Source organism: Malaclemys terrapin, chromosome 5 (genome assembly GCF_027887155.1).
Source record: "Malaclemys terrapin pileata isolate rMalTer1 chromosome 5, rMalTer1.hap1, whole genome shotgun sequence".
In the NCBI taxonomy this organism is placed as follows: Eukaryota; Metazoa; Chordata; order Testudines; family Emydidae; genus Malaclemys; species Malaclemys terrapin.
Genome location: NC_071509.1, coordinates 13,154,328 through 13,176,393, shown reverse-complemented (window position 1 = coordinate 13,176,393; position 22,066 = coordinate 13,154,328). Strand labels below are relative to the sequence as shown.

At 46.4% G+C, this 22,066-nt stretch overlaps 1 gene segment (V, D, J or C); it reads right to left on the bottom strand.

Moving 5' to 3' along the window:
• Positions 1-11,521: 11,521 nt before the first annotated feature.
• On the bottom strand, positions 11,522-12,152 carry LOC128837920 (immunoglobulin kappa variable 3-20-like). The segment is given in 2 exon segments: positions 11,522-11,829; positions 12,094-12,152. Coding segments are annotated over 2 exon segments (357 nt in total).
• Between the last annotated feature and the right edge of the window lie 9,914 nt (positions 12,153-22,066).

The window sequence follows — 22,066 nt, the reverse complement described above, 5'->3', positions numbered from 1 at the left end:
GGACAGCTTTACTTCAGAAAATGTAGATTTGACAAAATCTAAACATCCTCTGGGAAGACATCAATTATGCTGAAATGTTCAGGGGAAAATGATCACAGTGATTAATATTAATAATTTCCTTTGAATGTGGTACAAGTGTTTTAGTTTTGTAATCGTTTTGATATATTGTATTTTATATTTATAGCATAAAGGTCAAGTAGATGAAGTTTAAATCAAAATGAAACGTTGCTTTTGGAAATTTTCATATCACAGGAAATTTTGAAATTTCAAATTGTCATGCTGATTCACAACAAGCCCCCCTCCACCTTCTCCAAATTTGGAATTTCTCCCAATATGAGAATTCCTGTTTCTGATCGGCTCTCTGTAACGGAATTAAGTCAGTTTGCTATAGGATGTAAACATTCTAGGCTGAGCGATAGAAGGCGTAACAGCTGTTTGGAATGATTTGTATTGGAACACAAGTAAGTGTGTCCGCCGCACTAGGATTCAAGATTGGGAATAAAGCAGAGAAAACTGTAGTGAGTCTCAGGCCTCTGTGTATATTCTAGTAGTTATGTGATTATTCAAACACTTTTGGTCTTTCAGTGTTCTCTTATTCACTGTATGTTCACAGATGGAAAATGTTACCCTCTTTCACGTTTGACAGAACATGTGAAAACTAGACAGTTGTATCTGCAGGAAGCAGTAACTGCAATGTGTGCTGCAGAGAGGTTTTTGTACTGGTCTGTATCACTGTGCGAGGTGAGCTATAACCTTGCTGACAGTAATAATCTCCAGCATCTTCTGCTTCTACGCTGCTGATTGTGAATGTGAAATCAGTGCCAGATCCACTGCCGCTGAACCGGGCTGGGACCCCCGACTGGAGGGTGCTAGCGTAGGCGATAAGAAGTTTGGGAGCTTGTCCAGGTTTCTGTTGGTACCAGTGTAAGTTATTGCTAATGCTCGTACTGGCTTTGCAGTTGATAGAGACTCTCCCTCCCACTGGCACTGCCAGAGATTCCGGGGACTGAGTCATCACAGTTTGCCCAGAGGAGTCTGGATAAAGAGAAAAGGTGGGAAGGGAATGAACAATGAGACAATGCTGGAGATGACAAGTGTTCAAACGCTGAAACACAGTTTCAATTCTCCAGGGTGAATTTATCGTAAATACAACACTAGAATATTAATTAAATAAGTCTGAATGGCAGCATTTCTTATCTTCTGTCACAATGATGTTTCACATTTTACTGTTTTTATTGATTGATTTCTTACCCTGAATCCAGAGAACCAGCAGCCAGAGAAGGGGCGTGCGTGCGATCATCTTGCCTGACCGTGGTTGGAAAAGCTTATGCATAAGTGAGTCGTGGAAAATGAAATGTTTATATGTGTTCAGCAGAGCAGGGAGGACACCTCATCCCTATGTAAAATGCATGCAAATTTACTGCACTTTTAGTTTCAGCCCAGAGATGTGAAATCTTCATATTTGTCTTATTTCCTGCTGCTCTTCTACGTTACAATGATGATGTGTGTTTTTTACCTCGATTCAGATGCTAGATATACAAATGTCTTTGCAGATCTTACGTATATTTGAGCAGATCTGACATGTCTCCCCTAAATATCCACTCTGGATGTGCCACCAGTGTCTGGAGATGAGCCTTCATTTCAGCCCTGGTCATCTGAACACACTCTGGATGTCACTGATTTCAAGCCCTTGAAAGGCACCTTGTCCTCCTTAGACAAAGCAGTGATTCCCAATGTCTGGCCTTCCCATCAGAGTATTCACAACATCACCTCCACGGCGTGTCTGTTAGCCAAAGAGCACTCGCTTGGGCCTCATTTATACTTGTACAAGTGAATATAAGCTGTAGGTGCTTGACACCTACATAAGAACGGCCATATGGGGTCAGACCAACAGTCCATCCAGCCCAGTATCTTGTCTTCCGACAGTGACCAATGCCAGATGCTTCAGTGGCTATGAACAGAACAGAGCAATTATCAAATTATCTATCTGCTGTCATTCAGTCCCAGCATCTGACAGTCAGAGGCTTCGGGACACACAGAGCATGGAGTTTCATCCCTGACCCCATCTTGGCTAATAGCCATTGTTGAACCTGTCCTCCATGAACTTAACTCATTCTTTTTTGAACCCAGTTATAGTTTTGGCCCTGGCAATGAGTTCCACAGGTTGCTGTGGGTTGAGGGATGAAGTGCTTCCTTATGTTTGTTTTAAACCTGCTGCCTATTCATTTCTTTGGGTGATCCCTGGTTCTTGTATTATGTGAAGGGGTAAATAACACTTCCCTATTCACTTTCTCCACACCAGTCATGATTTTATAGACCTCTATCATAGTTGCCCTCTGATAATCAGGCTCTATATCAGATGCATTCACATTCGATCCAGGTTGGATTGAATAGTCTTGGTGCTAGTCAATTTGGATTTGACAATCCCTCTTCTCCTATCTCTTCCTCCCCCCCCCCTTTTAAAAATGTAATCTCTGTCAATGAATATCTTTCCTCTTCAACCCAAGGGTCATTGTGGAATTACTAGTATCAGTATTACGCAGATGAAAAAGTGTGAGGCACAGAGGTTTAGTGACCCACCCCCTATTGGCCAGTAGTAGAGCCAGGATTAGAACCCAGCTCTTTTGACTCACAGTGTTCCATTAGCCACATGATATACTCCTCTCCTGGGTTTCCATTTGTGCGCTCTTGGGAACTCGAGGGAGACTCTTAATTACGAATGTATAATGGCTGACTCTGAGAGCGCATGGGTAGAGAGCCACAAAATGTATCCTGTGGCCACCCGACATGGCGGGGCTGGCCATGGCACAAGGACTGGAGTTTGACAGGGAGAGACCCAAGTTCACAGGATGTGATGTGAGCCAGGTGCTCGCTTCTCCGCTGTGTGGTGGTTTCCTCACCTATATATGTTCAGCAGAGTTCCTAATTGTTGTATGATGAGAGGAACTGGAGACAGGGGCTTTTTAATGAGATCAGGGTTTGGGAAAGCAAACAGAGGAAAGGCTGCTAAGGGACAAACTAGCCTCTGCATGTAACACTGGGCAGTCAGCGTGTTTAACAAAGGTCTCTTTCCTACAGTTCTGCCTGGCTGGCAGGGGATTAATAACAGGGGATCCTGCTTTGTGGTCAAGTACCTACAGAGTTCACTTGGCTTCACCAAATAATTCTCGCCCTCCAAGTGCCTCCCAGTCTCCTACCTTTTCATTGTTAGGCAGAGATGTTGTAGCAATATGGCACAACTATCCTGTGATCCAGTGAGAGCGATTCTATCACATGTCCTGCCTCGGCTGTTACGCAGCTCCACACCTGTTGTCCCATCGGATGGTATATTCACTTCTGAAATTGCTCTGTTAGACTAAGATCTCCCTATTCGGGGAATAGTGTTGGCTTATTTAGTGTGAGTGGGTGTGTGGCTCTGCAGCTGTGCTGAGTGGGTTCAGTTATAAGAAAATCCCTACAGAAAATGTGTTGATGCAGGGGCTGGGATCTAACTCTCTGCTTTGAATCAGGCAACCCTAATTGATTGTTTAAAGGGAAAATTGCATGCATGCCACCACGGAAGCTATGTCTCGTCAATAAGGGATCAAAGTTTTTACTGATAATTGTGTGGTTTGTTTGTTGACAGTTACATAGCGAAAATGATTAGTCACAATGAGGGTGTTATTGAGCAGGGTGTGTGGGACAGGCATCCCCAAAGACTGGCCATATGGGCCCTTTCCTGACCCACACTTTTTTTTCACCAACAGAAGAATCATAGAATCATAGAATCATAGAATATCAGAGTTGGAAGGGACCTCAAGACGTCATCTAGTCCAACCCCCTGCTCAAAGCAGGACCAATTCCCAGCTAAATCATCCCAGCCAGGGCTTTGTCAAGCCGGGCCTTAAAAACCTCCAAGGAAGGAGACTCCACCACCTCCCTAGGTAACGCATTCCAGTGTTTCACCACCCTCCTAGTGAAATAGTTTTTCCTGATATCCAACCTGGACCTCCCCCACTGCAACTTGAGACCATTGCTCCTTGTTCTGTCGTCTGCCACCACTGAGAACAGCCGAGCTCCATCTTCTTTGGAACCCCCCTTCAGGTAGTTGAAGGCTGCTATCAAATCCCCCCTCATTCTTCTCTTCTGGAGACTAAACAATCCCAGTTCCCTCAGCCTCTCCTCATAAGTCATGTGCTCCAGACCCCTAATCATTTTTGTTGCCCTCCGCTGGACTCTTTCCAATTTTTCCACTTCCTTCTTGTAGTGTGGGGCCCAAAACTGGACACAGTATTCCAGATGAGGCCTCACCAATGTCGAATAAAGGGGAACGATCACGTCCCTCGATCTGCTGGCAATGCCCCTACTTATACAGCCCAAAATGCCGTTAGCCTTCTTGGCAACAAGAGCACACTGTTGACTCATATCCAGCTTCTCGTCCACTGTGACCCCTAGGTCCTTTTCTGCAGAACTGCTACCTAGCCATTCGGTCCCTAGTCTGTAGCAGTGCATGGGATTCTTCCGTCCTAAGTGCAGGACTCTGCACTTGTCCTTGTTGAACCTCATCAGGTTTTTTTCGGCCCAATCTTCTAATTTGTCTAGGTCCCTCTGTATCCGATCCCTACCCTCTAGTGTATCTACCACGCCTCCTAGTTTAGTGTCATCTGCAAACTTGCTGACAGTGCAGTCCACACCATCCTCCAGATCATTAATAAAGATATTAAACAAAACCGGCCCCAGGACCGACCCTTGGGGCACTCCGCTTGAAACCAGCTGCCAACTAGACATGGAGCCATTGATCACTACCCATTGAGCCCGACGATCTAGCCAGCTTTCTATCCACCTTACAGTCCATTCATCCAGCCCATACTTCTTTAACTTGGCGGCAAGAATACTGTGGGAGACCGTATCAAAAGCTTTGCTAAAGTCAAGGAATAACACATCCACTGCTTTCCCCTCATCCACAGAGCCAGTTATCTCATCATAGAAGGCAATTAGGTTAGTCAGGCACGACTTCCCCTTCGTGAATCCATGCTGACTGTTCCTGATCACTTTCCTCTCCTCTAAATGTTTCATAATTGATTCCTTGAGGACCTGCTCCATGATTTTTCCAGGGACTGAGGTGAGGCTGACTGGCCTGTAGTTCCCCGGATCCTCCTTCTTCTCTTTTTTAAAGATGGGCACTACATTAGCCTTTTTCCAGTCATCTGGGACCTCCCCCGATCGCCATGAGTTTTCAAAAATAATGGCTAATGGCTCTGCAATCTCACCCGCCAACTCCTTTAGCACCCTCGGATGCAGCGCATCCGGTCCCATGGACTTGTGCACGTCCAGTTTTTCTAAATAGTCCCGAACCACTTCTTTCTCCACAGAGGGTTGGTCACCTTCTCCCCATGCTGTACAGAGAGAAAGAATCTTGGAGAAGGTCCATTCACCTTGGCCAGAGACAAGAACAATGTGCTTTCTTTTGCTCTCTCGCTGTGAAGTTTGAATCCCTCACAGCTTCAGTGCCATGGACATTACTGCAAAAGAGGAACTGGAGCAGTTATTATTAAAGAGAGCAAATCACACTGTTCCAACCCCAAATGCTTCAGCAGCAGCTTCTTTTCTCACCAGACACCGTTAATTTAATATTATCCTGCTGAGTTAATGTCAGACTAACTCTACCCTTTGATTGACTGAAATCTCTGTTCCTGCAGTCCCGTCTTTCTAGTACCATCTAGTGGCTGGTTCTGGTGCCAGAATTCCTCACAGTTTAACTCATCAAAGGACTGCCCAAGCAAATATTGGTGCATTCCCCCACAGAGTGCAGTATTGTACAGTCATCTTTATAGTGATGCATGTTTCCCCTTTTAGTTCTCTAGTTGTACATTTCAATATGCAATTGATACTGTGGGGCAATTTTCCACCGCGGAGCTGTGTTAGTCCAAATGCCAGAGTTTGATTCTTGATTTGAATTTAGGCTCATGGAAAGGGGAATTTATGTTTCCATGTGTTGCTACAAGCACACAAATGTGCAATTTGGGAGTCTAACCGAGGCCCTGTTGTTTTCAAATGGGGTCTCTTAATTTGGGCCAGGAAGTGTCTGGAGCTATCTTGCCCTAACCCTTGTATATTCTTTTATGTTTGTGTGTGAGGTCTCAGTCCCGCTGAATCCCCTCTGAAGGGTAAGATGAATCTGTGTTAGAAGAGCCACAGGGGAGCCCCTTTGAAGAGCACTTCACGTTCAGCCTGGCCCAGCCTTGTCCCCTTATTTCAACAGCAGAGCTGACAGGGTGGGAGGGGTGGGATGATGTGAGCCCCGTAGAACAGGGATGTGTCAGTAACTATATCATATTTCTAACCCCAGATTGTCTGATTCAGCAAAATCAGGCAGCATTATAATGGCTCTAAAAATTTCCAATATAATCTGGCTGTGCTATAGACTGATTATTAAGCAAAGTGGACTCTAACTTCATCATTTTAGATTTTGTATGTAAATCTTTTTATATATAAGCAAATCAATCAATACTGAAATCATAGATATGGGGGAATATACATAATCAGCAGAAATGGGCTGCAAAACTAAAGGGTTGATAGAAGTTGCTTCATTTCTTGCACATACAGAACTGAACTGGGAATATGATACAACAGCTACAGGGGCCCTCCAGGTGTAGAGAGGCCTACACAGAATGAGTGTAGAACAGCTGGCCGGAACAAGCCACCATGCAAAGGATGGGGAGGTGTTTGTACTAGCCTGCATTGCTGTGGGAGGATAGCAGTTATGTTGCTAAAACTAATAATCTCCAGCATCTTCAGCTTCAACACTGCTGATGGTGAATGTGAAATCAGTGCCAGATTCACTGCCACTGAACTGGGCTGAGACACCACGAGGCTGAGAAGAAGCTTCCTAGATAATGGGTTTTGGAGCTTTTCCAGATTTCTGATGGTACCAGACTATGTCATCGGTAATCCCAGAATGGGACGTGCAACTGATAGCAATGCTTTCTCCTATCCCGACTGATGGGGCACTGGAGACTTTCATCAGAATCTCTGCACTGGTGTCTAGAAACAGAAAGAAAATTCGGTGGATGCCACAACATTTTTAAAATGTACATTTTCACATGATTAAATGTATTAGGAACTAAACATACTAGGAATGGCATCCCATACCAGATAAACCACCAAAGCTTTTTTAAATTTGCATCTTTTTGTTTGTTCTTACCCTGAACACACACAAAAAACACACACAGACACAAAAAAACCCATCATTGAGAAAAGCCGTGTGTGTGAAATCATCTTGACTCTTCTGGGTGACAAGAAGCTCAGAGCCTGAAGTGAAATGTAAAATGCAACCTGGTAGAGTTATAATTCCTGCTCAGAGCAGTGAGGAAATGGCACTGGGGTGTGAAAATGCAAAGAGGCCAAGCTAGAGTCTGGAAATATTCCTTTCCTTAGATCATCCACTCCCATGGGTGTCTGTTTTAAGAGAAGCAAAGCCATTGACAACCCAGAAAAATTACACCACCATCCTAGGAAAGGACATGAAAGTCCTTTTAGATGTAGCTTGGCGTGTTTCTAATCAGATGGGTCCTCCAAACAGCCAAGTTCATTCATTAATGTGTACATGTTATTAAAGACATTGTACACATCAAAACATTCAGCTCCCCCCCAGCAGCCCCAGGATAGTAAAATCATAGAAGTAAAAGGTAGAAATTTCCAGTAGAAAATTTAACCTCTTCTATGTCTTTGCATGGTCTCCAGTGCTCTGTCCCATCCAATTTTGAATAGTGGTAGTGATGCATCTGGTTTAGCTCTAGGGCAGTAAACTCTGTTGAATATCTCCATTAATGGGTTGAAGTACGTTATTGTTATGATTTCATATGTAAGAAGAAATAAAATAAAATAAAAAGTTGTATTTCATTTAATAAGCCTTTGCACCGTGTACTAAAATTTCAAAAATGCTTTAAAAACGTCAACTAATCAAGTCTTCTAACAAGGGAGGAAAATGTATATATCTGTTTTTTTTTTAAAGATGGAAAAGCAAGGCATGTAGAAGTCGTGTCTTGGCCGAAGTTAGTGAGTGAGTTAGAGACCAGGCTGGGGTTAGATCCCAGTTCTCCTGACTCTCAGTTCTTTCATTAACCACCAGACCATGCCATCTCCCTGGGATCCCATTTTGGGGATCCCCTGGATTCCTGAATAGCCCATAATCAGCTATCACCACAATGATGTGTGTTCCCTTAGGAAGGAGCCCGTCTTACTTCCCTGCACTGCTTTAATATTTTTACCATCAATTGTATCAAACGTGCTGCACTTTTATGTAGAATTCAAAAAAGAACAGGTTCTAGCTCTCTTCTCTGAACTGTTGGACTCTAGTCCACTAGTTTGATGCCAAAGCAGGAATAACAGATGTTTGGATGATTCCAGATACCAAACATGTTTTAATGAGCTGAACTGAAGTTGGCTAAATGTTTTCCGCTCTGGTCTTTTTGCTGTTTGCTCCCTAAGCAACATGACCTTTTCTTGCCGCCTATTCTGAAAGGTCAAATACCATCATTATGGTGCTTACTAGGACTGTGGCCAAGCCAGGGTCTGAGCATAAGAACGGCCACACTGGGTCAGACCAGAGGTCCATCTAACCCAGTATCCTGCCTCTAACAGTGGCCAATGCCAGGTGCCCCAGAGGGAATGCACAGAAAAGGTAAATTTCAAGTGATCTATCCCCTGTTGCCCATTCCCGGAGACTTCTCTGTTGCCATTATTCCTTGCTCTGGCTGACCAGAAAACTTGTCTCTGCTTCCCATGGGAATAGCTAACTCCAGTTTGAAGGGCTTTATACAGATAGACTGGCCACACCTTGATTATCTTTCCTCAGGGAGGCCTTCCCAGCTGGGGTGCTGAAAGACTAGTGGGGATTTATTCCCTACTATGCCCTAAAAATAGCCCCAACCAACCCACAACACAGCAAACCCAAACCATGCTGTGGCTGACTATAGGAATGGCGAGGATGGGTTACTGCAGATCTTACTAAAAACAACAAGGAGTCAGGTGGCGCCTTAAAGAATAACAGATTTATTTAGGCATAAGCTTTTGTAGGTAAAAAACTCACTTCTTCTGAATGAACACCTGTAGGGGTCACCAAATCCTTGGGAATCCATCGTGATCTCAGCTGTCTCTTCTACTGTCATGGAGTGGAACCCTGCTAATTGTGTGATTTGTTTGTTGTCAGTTACATAGTGAAAATGATTAGTCACAATGAGGGTGTTGTTGACCAGGGGTGGGTAGGACAGGCATCCCCAATGACTCGCCATATGGACCCTTTACTGACCCACATTTTTTTTTCACCAACAGAAGAGAGAAAGAACCTTGGAGAAGGTCCATTCACCTTGGCCAGAGACAAGGACAATGTGCTCTCTTTTGCTCCCTCTCTGTGAAGTTTGAATCCCTCACAGCTTCAGTGCCATGGACATTACTGCAAAAGAGGGACTGGAGCAGTTCTTAGGAAAGAGAGCAAATCACACTGTTCTAACCCTAAATGCTTCAGGAGCAGCTACTTTTAGATGTAGCTTGGCATGTTTCTAATCAGAGGGCTCCTTTATACAAACAGCCAAGTCCATTCATTAATGTGTACATAATAAGACTCTGTACACATGAAAACATTCAGCTCCCACCAGCAGCCCCATAATAATAGAATCATAGGAGTGGAAGGCAGAAAATCCCAGTAGGAGTTCTAGCCTCTTCTATGCCTTTGCATGGTCTCCAGTGCTCTGTCCAATCCAATTTTGAATAGTGGTAGTGATGGATCTGGTTTAGCGCAAGGGCAATAAACTCTGTAGAATATTTCCATTAATGTTCTATATGTAGGAAGCAAAAAAAATGCATTTCATTTAATAATCCCTTGCACCGTGTACTATAATTTCAAAAATGCTTTATAAACATCAACTAATTAAGTCTTCTAACGAGGGAGGAAATTTAACATATCTGTTTTTTATAGATGAAAAACCAAGGCATGTAGAAGTGTCTCTTGCCCAACGTTAGTGAATCAGTGTGAGACCAGGCCGGGGAACCACAGTTCTCCTGACTCTCCGTTCTGGCATTAACCACTAGGCCATGCCATCACCCTGGGATCCCATATTGGGGATCTCCTAGATTCCTGAAGAGCCCATAATCAGATATCACCACAATGATGTGTGTTCTTACCTGACATGGTGGTGCTGGCCATGGGGCAGGGATTATTTGGGGGATGTCTGTATGACATGAGATCAAAAACACGTTCTCTGAGCCAGGTGGTTGCTTAATTTTTTTAAATGATGTGATTAGATCCCCACTCTGTTGAATGAATTACACACACAGCTGTGGAAAATGGGTTTTTCAGCTGCTTCTGCTGGCGTGCTCAGTGTGAAGATTGCCTGCAACTTCGTTAGTGGGGTTTACAAGAAAAGTCAGCTAAAAGAAATGGTAAGTACATGGGATATTGTTACAGGTAGACATTTTGTGAACTGGGTTACTCTGTGTTTGACTGGTGAGAGACCTTTGGATGCTGGAAGGAAATGATGCTCCAAAGAGAGTCACTGTTCATGAATACACAGGGCCAGACCCGTTGATTTAGGTCAGTGAAAGTCCACTGCACTCAGTAGAGCTCTGCTGATTTGCACCAGCTGGGATCTGGACAGTAAATCCACCTGGGTATGTTCAGATTAGAATGTCACTTCTGTGGAGTCTTTAAATCAGCTGCTCTGTCTCTACATCCAGGGTGCAATTTAAAGCTGACACTCCCTGTCTTCCTCCTTTCATTTTTCTCTCCTTGTTTTCCCTGCAGCTGTCTCTGCAATGCCCACTTTATGGGCATACCAGGGCATTTGAAAGTGTATGGACTCAGTTCTGGAATCAAATGTTGTTATTGGCCCTTAGAAAAGAGCCCATCTTACTTCCCTGCACCGCTTTAATATTTTTACCATCAATTGTATCAAACGTGCTGCACTTTTATGTAGAACTCAAAAAAGAACTGAGGTTCTAGCTCTCTTCTCTGAACTGTTGGACTCTAGTCCACTAGTATGATGCCGAAGCAAGAGGAACAGATGATTGGATGATTCCAGATACCAAACATGTTTTAATGAGCACAACTAACTGACCTGAAGGGGCTGGATCAGATAGTGGCTTTTACTCCGAGCACAGGTTTTTTTGGATTAGACTGTTGCAGTTTTCCAGTGTGGCTGCTTTACAAAGCCGAGGTGTAGTTCTCCCTCCATTTTGTCAGCTCAGTAGAACGGTGTTTGGATTGTAACCTGCTGTCAGTAGGAAGTTGGATGCAACTCATAAGAGCAAATCCATGTTAGTTGTTGGGGAGCAATTGCTGAGTAAAGAGTGTGAACCCCTGGTGTGAGCTCCTGAAGGAACTGGAAGTTCTTCAGTGTGGAGGGAGGTGACTGAAGTCTCACTCAGCCACCCCACTGCAGGGCAGCAGAGGCAATGATCTAAGGATGCTGCACAGGAAGCAGCTGAAACATTGAGTGAGAGTCTGAAACTTAACAGAACAGGGAGGTTTTTGTGCTGGTCTGTATCACTGTGTGAGAGGGGAGCTGGCATACTGCTGACAATAATAATCTCCAGCATCATCTGCTTCAACCCGGCTGATTGTGAATGTGAAATCAGTGCCAGAGCCACTGCCGCTGAACCGGTCTGGGACCCCAGAGGGACGGGTGGAAGCGCTGCGGATAAGGAGCTTAGGAGCTTGTCCTGATTTCTGTTGGTACCAGGCCATAAAGCTATAAGCATTGGCACTGGCTTTGCAGTTGATGGTGACTCTGTCTCCGGGAGACACCAACAGGGATTCTGGACTCTGAGTCAGCACAATCTGCCCACTGGCATCTGTATGTGAGATTAAAGCATAAATTCATGTTTCTGTATTAGTACATGATAGTGCAAGGATTTAAATTGTCAGAGCATTGTTATCATCCAGGATTTCATTTAATATGAAACCATTTCAATTCTGCTGTTTATATAGACAGAGCATATAAATAAGAATTGACATCTATTTGATAAATCATTCCTCATTTTTGTTCTGATGATATTCTATAGCTTATTGTCCATCTCTATATACATTTTTCTATGATTCTAATCTAATACACTTACCCTTCATAAAGAAAACTAGCACACAGAGGAGCAGAGCGTGTGACCTCATCTTGAGAGCTCCGGACTGACAGCTGCTGCTCAATGCACCATGATCTGTGACATGGAGCCGTTATAACCCCTCTGAATTACAGGGAAATGCCTGGATATGCAAAATAAATATAAATATGCAAACTTCCCCTCTGTGTGGCCCATTAGCTGGATTTGGGTGCTTGAAAGCACTGATGTCTGTGGTATTACATTTACCATGAGGGCGGATTCTGATTTACTTGTCCTGAACAGGGTCCTACTCCTCAAACAGTCCTACTGAAATCATTGGGACTGTTCAAAGAATAGCTCAACATCAGCCAGTTTGTCAGAATCTGGCCCTAATTGAGGCCTGTGTTCAGGCTCCATAGTGGGGATGTGGAGACATTTCTCACTGAATGTAAAAGGAAACACGCTTGAAAAGATTCTTTAAGGAAAGTGACATTTACAGTTAAAAAGTCAGTTTGTATAAATGAGTCTTATTTTCTCCTCCCTGAGTCATCTGCATAGAGCCCTCTTTACTCCATGGTAAGGTGGACCTGAATTCTGAGGCAGATCCGTGGATTCTGGGCCGGTGGAAATTCCGTGGCAGGTGAAATAAAACATTGATTTTTAATGTATTAAAAATAAAAATGAATAATGCAGGCAGGACAGTAGCCCCTGGATTAGTTCCCTGGGGGCAGGAACTTGGCTATAAAGTTCTATATAAATAACTGAATAATGGGCCAAATCATGAGTCCGTTTTGGAGAATGGGAGTTTGCCTGAATGAGGACTGAGTAAAAACCTGAATAATGTAAACTGTAAGTCAAATCTAAAAGCAGCAAATTGGGTTGGCTGTAATTTCTGGAGTCATCTCATCAGTTGCATGTGAAAATCTGGATAGGTCCTGGGTGTTCATGGAAATGTTCACAAATCCTGAAAGTTTCATAGACTTTTAGCATGAAAATTGGCTCATGTAAGTGCCTTATTCCTCAGGGGCTGATCACCACTTGCTATTCACTAATCTCCTATTTGAAGGATACAGCCATCTGTACAGCAAGCAGAGAAAATACCCCATGATTCACATGACCACTCACCACAAAAAATGTAGTGCAGGGGAACCGTTTTGTATGATCCATAGGCTAAAACCTGTCTGCAGAAATCATTTGGAAAAGACTCAGGAACAATGAAAAACTCACAAAAGCCAGCACAGGAATAAATGAACAGGCTCTGGGTGAAATTCCCCCTGAGCTGGGGTCCAGCCCAAGGCCTATGAACCATTAAAGCTTCGCTTAAGCCCTGAAAATGCTGGTTATGCTGCCTTGTGCCTGGGAGAATTTTACCCCAAATTTGCAAAAAATAATATTCCCCATGAATAATGTGACTAGCTCTCGTAAATGCCGGGGAAGGAAGGATCTGAGGAGTTGGCCCAGCAGTAGGACGTGTGTGGGAAATTCTTACAAACAGCTCAGCTGTAATACTCCGCTGTGGGCTATAATACTTCGATCTCATTTGGTTGTTAGCTTAGTGTGTGGGTGCTGGGTGGGTGTCAGACTGGAGGGCCTGGTGGTCCCTTCTGGCATTAGACTCTGACTCTGACAGCTGTATCTACACACACAGCAGGCCAGGCTGCTGTAGGACTTTACTTTGCCCTTGTTCCCATTGAGCAGTGACACCGTCCGGAGAGCATGTCATGCTTTCTCACTCTTTTCAATTGCGGAATCAGTCAGTGACCTTCCTGTTTTGATTTGCCATGAAGGTGACAATGGCTGGACACCTGGCTGTGACACATACAGTGGTGAGCCCAAAGCGCTCCATGGAGAACAGGGCAGTTATTGTGTTGGTTTGTATCACTGTGACAGTGGCCAGTCACAGCCTTGCTAACATTAAATGATTTCCAGCACTGACTGCTTCAACAGCGCTTACTGTGAGTGGGAAATTACTCCCAGACCCACTGCCACTAAGCTGGGGGAGGCCAGGGGCGCTGGAACAATTTGTATAGTGGGGGGAGCCATTGAACCAAACTATAAGCCCTGTATATGATAGAACCACTCCAAGCCAGGGGACGCGGCAGCATCCCAGCTCCCCCAGTTCGAGCACCTATGGGGGAAGCTGCAGCTTGGGGACATGCCTGAAGGGTCTAACACCCATTGACATCAGTGGCAACACTCGGTTAATGTCTCTAGGCCTCGGCTCAGGCTCAAAGAAGCAGATTTCCAAAAAAGCTCAGCTCGCATTTGGGCACCTAAATATGGGCTACCCAGCCACTCCTATTGACACAGGTATGGACAGGCTTCCAACAGACCTCGACATCCAACCTGCTGAGCAATGTGGAATATTTATTTTGTGCCTAAATGGGAGATGATTTCTTCGGAAAAAACTGCCCCGTATTTCTTAATCACTATCATTATTTGTATTCCTGTCGTGCCTCCTGGGGACTCCAGCCATGGATCAAGGTACTGCACAAACAGTGCTATTCCCGTTCCTCCCCGTGCAATTTCTGTTGTAAAAGGGTCACTCTGCCTCTGTCACTAGCCTTTGCTTAAAAGAGCCATGTGGAGTTAGGTTTTCTCTTCGCCCTCTGTGTCCAGACTAGAAATCACAGTGGGAGTAGTGGCAGAGAGTTGTGTAATTAACTTCCTCTTTCTTGTTTGTTCTGAAATCTGTGAAGCTGGTGTTGCACATGCAGCTGTGACAAACGCTCAGGACTGTGCCCTCGCTCAGGGAGGTTTTTGTATTGGTCTGTATCACTGTGAGAGGGGTGTAGCCTTGTTGGCAGTAATAATGTCCAGCATCTTCAGCTTCAACCCTGCTGATTGCGAGAGTGAAATCAGTCCCAGACCCACTGCCTGTGAACCGGTCTGGGATCCCAGAGGGACGGGTGGTAGCACCATAGATAAGGAGCTTAGGAGCTTGTCCGGATTTCTGTTGGTACCAAGCTAGGTAACTGCTAACACTTTCACTGGCTCTGCATTTGATAGTGACTGTGTCTCCTGGAGAGACCGATAGAGATTCTGGAGTCTGGGTCAGCACTTTCTGCCCAGTGGAGTCTAGATGTAAAAAGAAAATACAGGAACTTGTGATATATTAATCAGAGTTATAGCTTTATATTGAATACATTTTTAACTTTATAGGTTATTAAATAGAAACAAATAAAATAACATATCTGTTGCAACAAATAGAATATATTCGCATTGTCTCTGCTGCTGCTGTTCATTAAAGCTGGGTCTATTGTTTTTTCTTACCCTGAATCCAAAAAACTAGTATCCAGAGAAGCTGAGTGTGGGAGATCATTGTGAAAGTTCTCAGCCGCCAATACTGACCAGGGCACTATGCAGTGCAAACAGCTCCATTTATACGAGCTCAGCAGGGCAGGAAGGGAGTGTCGCTCATGTGTGAATTTGCAAAAGGAACAAGTCATGTAAATTCACCTCACTTAAATGGCAGAAGCAGGATTCTGAACTGTCTTGTTGGTCATGTGGTTTATAAGAGTGGAGTAGCAAGATGGTTGAGGGGACACCCTACATGCTGCAACTACATATAAGTAGCCAAACCATCCACCCATATTCTTTAGCAGCCTGGCCTGTCATCATTTTATCTTCTAGTTTTTCTCCTTCCCCATGAACATATAATTGAATAGCCAAGTATCTCCTTATGTAGGAAATTAAAGACCATCTGCCAAGTTGTTACCCTTGGAAAGTTATGGCTTTGCTTTCTAACAGAGTCTCAGAATACAGCAAACTAAATAACATGATCTACAGCACTGCAACACCTGGGCTCAAACTGTTTCTGGTTGGCATACTCAGCCCCAGGTACTGAGGTGTGTTTCAGAACCTCACTTCCTACCCTGTGTCTGTTGTTCAAAGGGATTTGCGCAGGAACCAGAGAGGGGGAGAGATTTTGAGTAACTGAGAGTCCACAGAGAATGTTCCTGGTGTGTCTTTTGGGCTGGAGAGATGCTAGAAAGCTGCTCAGCAGAGGCTGTTTATGGCATTTTAAACAGTTTTTATGTTGAATTTTAATCTTGATCATGTAATTACATGGCTTAACCCGACCATTGCAGCCCTGTTCTGCTCCAAAAGCCTGGTTAATGGAGCAATGGAGGAAATGTTGTAGATATGCAGTAATGCCTGGTGCACATCATGGGATGTGTATGTGTGTGTGTATATTACAGATATAATCCAGGTGGCTTTTCTTTTAAAGTGTAGCTTTTATTGCAAAGTGCAATAATAGAAACCCATTGTTGTAATTGTATTTTGTATTTTTTTCTACCTATAAGGAAAACAAAAATTCTTGGCTAAATGTTTTCTGCTCTACTCTTTATGCTGTTTGCTTCCCAATCAACATGACCTTTCATTGTTGCCTATCCTGAATGGTCAGATACTATCATTATGGTGTTTACTAGGACAGTGGCCAAGCCAGGTGCTCCAGAGGGAATGAACAGAAAAGGTAATTATCAAGTGATCCATCCCCTGTCGCCCATTCCCAGCTTCTGGCAAACAGAGGCTAGGGAGCATCAGGAAAGGAAGCTCACAGGTGGCCCAGGTGAAGCAACTAACCAAGCTCATTGTAGTTTCTGATTCATTTGCAGGGTTTGTCTTCAAGTATAAACCCCAAACCAGCCAACACTCTGCCCCCATCCTTTCCTGCAGCTTAGTAGCCTAGAAACTGCAGCCCAGCAGTACGAACCCACGCAAAATAACACAGACCAGCAGACTTCTGTGTTGTCCTCATTCCCTGCTCTGGCTGACCAGAAAACCTGTCTCTGCTTCTCATGAGATTAGCTAACTCCAGTTTGAAGGGCTTGACACAGATAGATTGGCTACACCTTGATTATCTTTCCTCAGGGAGGCCCTGCAGGCTGGGGTGCTGGAAGCCCGGTGGGGATTTATTCCCTACTATCTCCCCAAACCAACCCACAACACAGCAAACCCAAACCATGCTGTGGCTGACTCAGCAGAGCCCCCTCCTGTGGGAATGGGGGGATGGGTTGCTGCAGATCTGAACAAACACCTGTAGGGGGAACCAAATCCTTTGGACTCCATCATTATCTCAGCTGTCTCTTCTACTTTCATGGAGTAGAACCAGCCCAGCTAGACGTGCGGCGCCAAATCCAGTGAATTGAGCAGAGTTGCTTCAGGGATGAATTTATTCTATATTGTGCCAGAGGTTTTGATTTTTATTGTGTGACTTCCTTTTGTTGGCTCAAAGCAGCTGTCAGGCGCCTCCTTGTGCGTTTGGATCATGTGGAGATGGCTGCTGGTGAGGGTACAGGAGAGATGAGGGTAATTACAGCTCCAGCTCTGTGAGGAATCCCATAGGCCAGAATTTTCAGAGGGGTGAGACGGGGAGCAGCAGGGCCGGTGGATGCTCAGGGTTGGCTGAGCTGGTTTCTGCAGGGTTTCGTCGGGGTAGAGCTCAGTGTGGGCTGAATGGTGGCTTTGGAAATACAAGTAGGGTTACCATTCGTCCGGATTTACCCGGACATGTCCTCCTTTTTGTTCTAAAAATAGCGTCCGGGGGGAATTTGTAAAACACTCAAAATGTCCGGGATTCCCCCCCTCCCCCGGCAGAGCAGAGCGAGCGGCTGGGAGGGCTGCAGGGAAGTCCCGGGCTGGACTCTGGAGCAGCTGTAGAGGAGCCGGATCCGCCCTGCATTCTGAGCCGGCAGCTCCCTTGCAGCCCAGTCCAGCAGCACTGTGCAGGGCCAGACCGGGTTTTGTTGTGCTGGGGAGCGCAGCTATGTGTCCGGCTCGGCTCGCACAGAGCCCAACACCCTGTTCTGAGCAGCAGGGTAAGGGGGACAGGGAGGTTCTGGAGGGGGCAGTCAAGAAACAGGGGGGGGGCTTTTTGGGGAGAGTGGAGAAAGTTTTGGGCAGTCAGGGTACAGGTAGGGGGTAGGGTCCTGGGGGGCAGTTGGGGGGGGTCTTAGGAGGGGGCAGTTAGGGGACAAGGAACAGGGAGTCTTAGGTAGGGGGTGGGGTTCTGGAGGGCAGTTAGGAGCAGGGGTCCCAGGAGGGGGCAGTCAGGGGACAAGGAGCGGGGGGGTGGGGAGCTGGGAGTTCTGGGGGGGGGCTGTCAGGGGGCAGGAGTGGGGAGAGGGATCGGAGCAGTCAGGGGACAGGGAGCAGAGGGGTTTAGATGGGTTGGGAGTTCTCGGGGGGGCTGTCAGGGGGCAGGAGTGCGGAGAGGGATCGGAGCAGTCAGGGGACAGGGAGCAGAGGGGTTTAGATGGGTTGGGAGTTCTGGGGGGGGGGCTGTCAGGGGGTGGGGAGTGGTTGGATGGGGCGTGGGAGTCCCAGGGGTCTGTCTGGGGGTGGGGGTGGGGATAAGGGTTGGGGCAGTCAGGGGACAAGAGGCAGGGAGGCTTAGATAGGGAGTGGAGTCCCGGGGGGCAGTTAGGAGCAGGGGTCCCAGGAGGGGGCAGTCAGGGGACAAGGAGCGGGGGGGTGGGGAGCTGGGAGTTCTGGGGGGGGGCTGTCAGGGGGCAGGAGTGGGGAGAGGGATCGGAGCAGTCAGGGGACAGGGAGCAGAGGGGTTTAGATGGGTTGGGAGTTCTCGGGGGGGCTGTCAGGGGGCAGGAGTGCGGAGAGGGATCGGAGCAGTCAGGGGACAGGGAGCAGAGGGGTTTAGATGGGTTGGGAGTTCTGGGGGGGGGGGCTGTCAGGGGGTGGGGAGTGGTTGGATGGGGCGTGGGAGTCCCAGGGGTCTGTCTGGGGGTGGGGGTGGGGATAAGGGTTGGGGCAGTCAGGGGACAAGAGGCAGGGAGGCTTAGATAGGGAGTGGAGTCCCGGGGGGCAGTTAGGAGCAGGGGTCCCAGGAGGGGGCAGTCAGGGGACAAGGAGCGGGGGGGTGGGGAGCTGGGAGTTCTGGGGGGGGGCTGTCAGGGGGCAGGAGTGGGGAGAGGGATCGGAGCAGTCAGGGGACAGGGAGCAGAGGGGTTTAGATGGGTTGGGAGTTCTCGGGGGGGCTGTCAGGGGGCAGGAGTGCGGAGAGGGATCGGAGCAGTCAGGGGACAGGGAGCAGAGGGGTTTAGATGGGTTGGGAGTTCTGGGGGGGGGCTGTCAGGGGGTGGGGAGTGGTTGGATGGGGCGTGGGAGTCCCAGGGGTCTGTCTGGGGGTGGGGGTGTGGATAAGGGTTGGGGCAGTCAGGGGACAAGAGGCAGGGAGGCTTAGATAGGGAGTGGAGTCCTGGGGGGCAGTTAGGGGCAGGGGTCCCAGGAGGGGGCAGTCAGGGGACAAGGAACGGGGGGAGGGTTGGGGGTTCTGGGGGGGCGGGAAGTGGGAGGGGCAGGGGCGGGGCTAGGGCGGGGCTCCTCCCGTCCTCTTTTTTGCTTGCTGAAATATGGTAACCCTAAATACAAGGTGACCCCACCCAGTGCAGGCTGATGGGGTCTAACACACAACGGCTGGTGTGGGTTGTAAGGGGATGCACCTCGCCCTTCAGACAACACAGGAGAGCTCTCAGAGTCTTAGCTGTTTTACTAGTACAGAAGCACACACAGGAAATCATCTGGATGGACAGCAGAGAACTAAGTGGGAAAGTTACAAACCCTGACTCGTTTTCTTACCACAGTTCAACTGTTACTCTGAAAAAACTGGTTCTAGCTCAGAGTTTGAGAGACTCAGTTTTTGTTTGAAAAATCGACTGATGGTGTGGAATGGACCAGCCACTTTGCCCACCCCCTCCCTGATTGATAACCCTCTGCCATCCAGGAGGCTGTAATAGAAGCTCATTTTATATCTCAGCTTTTGGGAATTATTGACATCATATTGCTCATGGAAAGCACTGAGAAGGGGTGTCATCCTGTTTGATGTGTGACTGACTGACAGGAAATTTTGCAAGCTTTGTTGACACAAAGGCAACCAACCGCCTTGCACACTAGAGACATGGCAAAGGGTTTTGTATTGGTCTGTACAGCGTTAGGGATGCTGTAGGTGGACTGCTGACAGTAATAATCTCCAGCATCATCGGCTTCAACTCCATTGATGGTGAGAGTGAAATCGGTGCCAGACCCACTGCCGCTGAACCGGGCTGGGATCCCAGATGGGCGGCTGCTAGCGCTGTAGATAAGAAGCTTTGGAGATTGCCCAGATTTCTGTTGGTACCAGTGTGCGTAGGTACCAATGCTTGAACTGGCTTGGCATTTGATAGTTACTGTTTCCCCCACGGACGCAGATAGAGATTCTGGAGTCTGAGTCATCACGATCTGCCCACTTGAACCTAGATGGAAAATTGGTGGTGGTAATGAGAGCAGCAAGAGGATAATTGCCCAATGACATAATATATGACTCAAGGCTTTGCACTGCAGCACATCTTACATTGAAATGTAACAGGTGTTATTTAATCAAAAATCAGGCCAACAAATAAGAATGAATTAAATCAAATATTGCAGCATTTCCTGCATTTTATTACATTGGTTAATAGCCCTGCAGACTCTTGTGCTGCTTCTTCCCATGAACCCAGAGAACCAGCAGCCAGAGAAAGTGACTCTGGGAGATCATCTTGGCAGGCGGTGGCTGGAAATGCTTGTCACTGAGCCTTGTAGGGGAAAGCGAAAAGTTTATAATTTTTCAGCAGCTCACAGGGGAAATGTCACTCGTGTGAATATGCAAAATGTATGGAAATGTTCTGTGCTTTAGTTCCAGGCAGAGATTTACAGTGATCGCAGGTGGGTTCTATGTTTCATGCTGCGTGTGCTCAGTCTCATTAGAGATGGGCATGAGCCAGAACACTGGTCTGATACCCTCTACTGCTTAGAGGATCCAGATCTTGTTCTGAACGTCTCCACTGGGGCCCCGCTCTGGTTATAATTAGGTGTAATATCTTTGTGATTCAAATACTCCTCTACCCGGATTGGGGCTTCAGTGACATCAAAGTGTAAAAGGGATGAGCTGTAGGGACTGAGTTGTTTTGGAAACCAGCTAAGGTCACATTTGACCCTTCTTGTCAATTTTAAGCATGTACTTCTGCAGTTTCTCTCCCTGGGTCACCAAAGGAGCAGTGGATTTGAACACATGGAACAACCACTGAGAGCGTAGAATGATTTTATTTTCACCTGCCGTCATTAGAGCCCTGCAAACATTCAACTTTTTTCCCCCCTTTTCCTTCCACAAAACATGATAGTGAATCCCTCGGTGTTCCCATTGGTGTGTCTTTCTGCAGAGCCTGGCATGGAAGGAAACGTGTTTTGCTGCACCTAGTTTAAATGTGACAAAGAGTCCTGTGGCACCTTATATCTAATGAAGTGGGTATTCACCCACGAAAGCTCATGCTCCAATACTTCTGTTAGTCTATAAGGTGCCACAGGACTCTTTGTCACTTTTTACAGATCCAGACTAACACGGCTACCCCTCTGATAGTTTAAATGTGTGATTTGCTATTTGTCCTCATTATCATGGTGACTAATGTGCAGTTATTAACTTTAGAACCATATGACAAGGAGGCACATCTTCTGGAATTCATCTGTCAATAGTCACGAAAAGTCACCTTGATGCTTTGGTAGCTGATGTAGGTTCATTTAATTCTAATTATTTCTGAGATGCTTTCCCTACAGAATTGAATCCAAAGGGAAATCAATAGAGAGTTTAAAGTCCTACTCCGAGTGTGTTTAGGTAGAACAAAGGCACCTGGATTGAAAAAAGAATGGGAAGCAGATAGTTGGTGTGGTTTGTGATATAACAGAAGTCTACCCCGGAAACATGGGTCCTCCAGGGAGGAGATTAAAGAGAGGGAAACTCAGAGGGATTCTTAACACCCTGCAGGGATGTTGTGACGTTCCCCTGGTGTTATCTGCTTGGTCACTCTAATCCTGTACTCTGGGAGCCAGCCTTACCCTGCTCCGCTGTGAGAACCCCCCCTCTTGGGCTGTTCACGCACAGCCTCTGGCATGTAAGCTGCTCCTTGGATCATGCCACCGAATGACACTAGACAATATCTCTGGTCCCAGACACAACCCTAGGCAGCTC